A 5,339-nucleotide genomic window follows, 5' to 3' on the forward strand; every position below is an offset into this window, starting at 1 on the left:
TTTGATAGCAAGTTTAGTTACCCGAGGATGGCAACTTTAGTTGTGAAACATGACAACTTTCTGTTTGGATGACAAGTTTCAGTTTTTTGAGGGGTTTGCTTTTTTGGATGGCAATTTTAGTTGTAAAAAAGTAAGATGGTGTTACTTCATACCACACGTGTGACACTTATCATTTGTTTTCTTTAATGTTCTGGTCTCCCATACAGTTTCAGCTCATAAAAATAGCTAGGCTTCTTATTTCATAAAAAATTCACGCTTGATTATTACTTATTAGACACCCCAATTACAAATCTTTGTCATATCACCAACTCTCTTCAAATTTCTTCAACCATACTCTCCCTTGTTCAACTGTTTGATCGACTTCATATCTGCCATAACACTTTCTCTAGGTTGCTGACATCATTTTGTACATCAATGTGTTGGCAAAACAGTCTACAATTCCTCCAAGAAATACGTGATACAGAAACTAGGGGCACACACACGCACACACACATATCAAAAGACACATGGTACCAAAGGTTTATTTAAGAATTCCCAGCCGAACCAGTGAGCTCATCTGTTTGAGTAAGAACACGGCTTACCGTAAGGATTTTTTTTAACTTAAATGGTTGGACAGAGATAAAACGAAGAAAGATGATACATGTAGGCCGGCACATTCTCAAAGTGAAATTTCTGGGCCCATCAGTCGCTCCTCGGCTAACTCCTTGAGTCTCTGTGTCACCTTCTCAGCAACACGCAGGTAGGCTTGCGCCGATGCAGAGTCGGGTGATGATATCACAATTGGTTTGCCTTCGTCTGAACCAGTTCGGATGTCAATTTCAAGAGGTATCTGTTGAGGTAAAAAAAAAGAGGGTAAAATGAAGTTACAAATGACTTTCCCCACAAAGGCACAATAGGCAACACTACTGGAATGGCCAAGCAGAAAACATAAGATTTGGATGGACTAAAAAAGGATCAAAGAAAAAGAGTAATCTGCCTTAAGATAAATCAACAATAAAACTGAAAGTACCTGACTAGACTGTTACATTATAAAAATTAAGCCACATTATCAGCATAAACAGATAGATGCAAGATGGTTGCTATAAGTACATACAAATTGTAATAAACTATGAAAATCTGACAAATTTCACTCACCTCGCCCAGAAACTTCATATCCATGTCTTCTGCAGTTCTCTGAGCTCCACCTTCCCCAAAAATGTAAGACTTCTCACCACACTTTGGGCACTTGAAGCAACTCATGTTCTCTACTAAGCCTAGAATCTGCCAAAATATACAGCTGAGTAATGCTGGGAAGAGTGGAAGATTCAGTGAAATATTGGACAATGGCACAGGCTAGAAAATAAACTAATTATTTTTCACTTGTGAAATGAATATGCCTACTGTGATTGGATTCACATGAATAGATATGTGACAGTAATAAACTAACAATAATAACTGATGCTGGTTGGCAATAACATTAACAAATAAACAGGGAAATGAGTGGTGTGGCAGGAATTATAATTCTATCTGAATTAGTATTTAATATCTAATATGCGCAAACAGCTAGAAACTAAGAAAGAAGTACAGAAATCACAAACACAGAAGTTAAACAGAACATACAGGAACTTGGACTTTACGAAACATGTTTGCTCCTCTTCTAGCATCAATTAGAGCAATGTCTTGAGGAGTAGAAACAATTAAAGCACCTGCAGAAACAACATGTAAACAAATGCTTAAAAAAATTGTACACGTTGGTGTTGAATCTTCATAGAACAGACTTGTAAATACCAGATAACCGAAGCCTTTGGGACATTGATAGTTGAGCATCACCAGTGCCGGGGGGCATGTCAACAACAAGAACATCTAGATTACCCCAGGCTACTCCCCTTGTCATCTTCTCAAGAGCACTCATTACCTGATACAAACAATTGTTTGGTGTTAGGGGATTTCATGTGATCAATGCATTTCTAATATAGCACATACCAATTCATCCCATGCTAGTACTATGAATTCTAAATAAAGTACAATGTAAAATTTAATAGTGGTAAACTGGTAATGACAAATAACTTCAAAGTTCAAACTAGGCACAAACAATTCTGACATGCTTCCTGTTTCCACTGTCGTACTTGTGCAGTAATATGCATGTTTCTAGTGATTCATCTATTATTGTATTTATTAAGGATGGCAACAGGACAGGAATGCTTTTTCAAGCATCTGAAACAAGAAGTTAATGGAAAATACGAGCAAAAACAAACCATAGGACCTCTCCAAACGATTGGTGCATCTTTGTCTACAAGAAATCCGATGGACATACATCGCACTCCATGGTTCTCAACTGGAATCATCCTCATGTCTACAAACAGAGAGGAGGTTACAGTCAACCAAAAGAGATGTGGCAACCATAAGCAAATGAGCAGAGCAATGAAGTTCAAAATTCTGGTCGTATAGGTAAATCAGTGTCCACAAAATTATTAGTGACAGGGTGGGGGATAATAAAAGGCTAAGCCGCCAAGCATCACAGTTCACATGTTAATTAGTACTCCCTCCGTTCCGAATTACTCCCTCCGTCCGGAAATACTTGTCGGAGGAATGAATGTATCTAGATGTATTTTAGTTTTAGATGCATCCATTTATATCCATTTCTGCGAAGAGTATTTCTGGACGGAGGGAGTATAAGATGTTCTAACTTTTTTCCGAATCGGATGTATACAGACGCGTTTTAGTGTTGTTTGTTCACTTATTTCAGTCCGTATGTAGTCCGTATTGAAATATCCAAAACGTCTTATAATTTGGAACAGAGGTGATACTTGAAGACTCGTACAGAATTATATGCCCGAATAGCTCTATTCAACTCAACTCATGTAGTGCAATGTTAAAATTGTGATAAACACAATATGTTTTTCCGCAAACTGTGACTGCCTGAGACCCTGAAGTTATAGTTTGTCAGATGGATTTGATTAAAAGGGTGAGTCGCCATAAGCTTGAAGCCTTGAACTGGCCTGAAAATACTGATATGGCCAATATGCTCACATACTTAAATGAAAGTAGCAAGCATGATCCACATGCAAACTGAAGCACCATTCAGTAAGGAAAATATTGGCATGCCTGGGTGTTATTGGCCTGATGATAATGGGAACTGATTTCAAACAAATAATTACATTGTTCCAAGTAATTCTCAATATTTTAGCAGACATAGACCATCTGAGCTTACTGCTTCATTCAGAACTTAGAACAGAGATATCAATTCGTAATGAATTAATCACAATGTTTGTAATAGGGTGTTCTCTTCAGGTGTTTCTGCATAAAATGTTTTACTACCATAAATTTTGTGTTGAAACCAACATTATTCAAATATAAATCAAAAAACTATATTATGCATAAAAATGTGGGGAAACAATAATATCTATCTGTTAGGATCTTAGAATATGTAGCAGTACCAGGACAAAAGGAAAATCTTGTAGCTCACAACAATAAAATGCTAGCTAATTATTGTAGATTTAACTTCTGAGGCAAAAAATGCAACATGTTTGTATGGCAAATCCGCATATGTTGAGAGAGGTGCAGCTGATAGTGATACCTTCACTTACTTCAGGCTTTTCATGCAGATGCATCATTGTGGGAATGGATGGTCCATATATGTCAGCATCTAGCAAACCAACCTTGAGCTTAAACTCCTTCGCAAGTGCTACAGCAATGTTAACTGCAACAAAACAAGTACTAAAAATAAGGGGAATTTAATCAAGCAAGTGACATGCCTCTCCATTTCTGCACAAACATCATAAGATGTTCATCTCGATTCAGTATAAGTTTGGTTCATGACAGTTTGCATGAAAAGGAAAGAGAGATTATGCACCTATATCATTGGCATCTGGCTGCCCCAATCCCTCTCCAGAACAGAACATTAGTTGAATGCCTTAACCAGAATCAATTCTACTTTCAGGATAATTAATGGGCATATCTTAAGTCTGGCATCATTTCTACTTCCGTGCGAATTTACAGTTTTCCTTTTCCTTTTAGGAAGTATATGAACTCTAGAATCCTAATGCATGTTCCAAGTACCTTACAAGCTTCTGCACTAACAAATTTGGAAAGAAGAGACCAGAATAGAACCTGCAGTGGTGGACTTGCCGACGCCGCCTTTCCCTGAAGCGACAGCAATGATGTCACTTACGCCACTGATTGAGAGGCCGCCCTTCGCGGCGGCGCTGTAGCATCTCCTGCCACCAAGCAAACCCTATAAAAAGCAGGGCTATGAGCACATTTCAAGAAAGTAGTTCAGTGGAATGAGCATGAAATGGACGCAAATGCGCAGCGGCCACTTTGTGCGAAAATCAAATCATTTGGCAGCAATAGGAGAAGATTTGTGGTCTCACCGAGCGAGAGGCAATCCGGAGCATCGGGAAGAAACAGCCCTGCCGGAAAGAGGTTCTTCTTTTCCCTTCTCTGTGACTGGGACGGTGTGGTGGGCGGAGGCAGGGGAAGACTGGTGGTGGGCGGGAGAGGTCGCGGATTCGCTAGGTTGCGGTGGGACGACGAGTCCTGCAGGAGCGGCGGCACCAGAAGGGATCCGGTGGAAGTCGACGGCGGCGACCTTCCAGGTCTCCAGGAGGCGGCGGCGTCTGTGACGGGAAGGCTGTTTCGTTGGTTGGACTTGGAGGGCTGACGGTGAGGGAGAGGGACCCGCGGCTTGGGCCATATGGGCCGTGCCCCGTGGGCCAGGCCACGGGCACATAATTTCATAGTTGTGCTTTCGGTTTTACTAAAAAAAAGTTGTGCTTTCGGTTTTCCCGGTTTTTTGGTTCCGATTTTTTTTCTGGTTTTCGTTTTTTAGTTTGGATTTTTTTGCCTTCGTTTTTTTTATTTCCGGGGCTTACAAGTTCTTTTAGGAAAAATAGTTCGTCCAAACCTATTAACATGAGATCTAGTTTCGAAGATCTCGACACGAGAAACAGAACAATGAAAAACGATTCGTGATTGGGAATGACTACGTACAAGTCGACTGTTTTCTTTTTAGGTCAGTCAACTGACCACAAAATTTAGTCGGTCGATTTGAAGCAACGCAACGCATCGGCGCATGCAGCCACACAAATGGATGGACTGTTCCAGTTCAGCCAAGCCAGCCTTTTTTTGTATGTTGAATATAGACTGCTCTAGTATAGTGTTTGTATAGCTTTCCCCCTCGGAAAAAAATACAACGGCTAGTAGCTATAGTATATTGATCGACTAGTGGCTATAGTATACAATTGTATGCAAACAAAATACAATGACATTTATGTGTGTGTATATATGTATTGTATGCATGAATAAAAATAAATATACATATTTGCATACAATACACATAATGAAATAAAAACTGAAAC

At 39.6% G+C, this 5,339-nt stretch overlaps 1 protein-coding gene across 2 annotated transcripts; it reads right to left on the reverse strand.

Annotated features, from left to right (window-relative positions):
- Positions 1-237: 237 nt before the first annotated feature.
- Positions 238-4,646, reverse strand: LOC109734536 (iron-sulfur protein required for NADH dehydrogenase, mitochondrial). 2 transcript variants are annotated; one of them, XM_020293743.4, is made up of 8 exons: positions 4,353-4,646; positions 4,090-4,213; positions 3,557-3,679; positions 2,235-2,332; positions 1,768-1,894; positions 1,600-1,685; positions 1,135-1,260; positions 238-829 (listed from the first exon to the last, which is right to left on the reverse strand). In XM_020293743.4, the coding sequence occupies exons 1-8, from the start codon at positions 4,374-4,376 to the stop codon at positions 659-661; spliced, it is 879 nt and encodes a 292-aa protein (XP_020149332.1). In that variant the 5' UTR covers positions 4,377-4,646; the 3' UTR covers positions 238-658. The 2 variants fall into 2 exon arrangements, with proteins under 2 accessions (XP_020149332.1, XP_020149333.1); XM_020293744.4 differs by lacking the exon at positions 2,235-2,332 and having other exon boundaries at positions 3,567-3,679; positions 4,353-4,622.
- Positions 4,647-5,339: the final 693 nt, after the last annotated feature.

Source organism: Aegilops tauschii, chromosome 4, assembly GCF_002575655.3.
Source record: "Aegilops tauschii subsp. strangulata cultivar AL8/78 chromosome 4, Aet v6.0, whole genome shotgun sequence".
Taxonomy (NCBI): Eukaryota; Viridiplantae; Streptophyta; class Magnoliopsida; order Poales; family Poaceae; genus Aegilops; species Aegilops tauschii.

Coding starts and splice junctions, on each gene's coding strand:
- LOC109734536 (XM_020293743.4), bottom strand. CDS start 4,376: ATGCTCCGGATTGCCTCTCGCTCG. Junction 3,680..4,089: donor CGGCAAGTCCACCACTGCAG/GTTCTATTCTGG, acceptor GTTTTGTTGCAG/TTAACATTGCTGTAGCACTT. Junction 1,895..2,234: donor TCGTTTGGAGAGGTCCTATG/GTTTGTTTTTGC, acceptor TGTTTGTATCAG/GTAATGAGTGCTCTTGAGAA.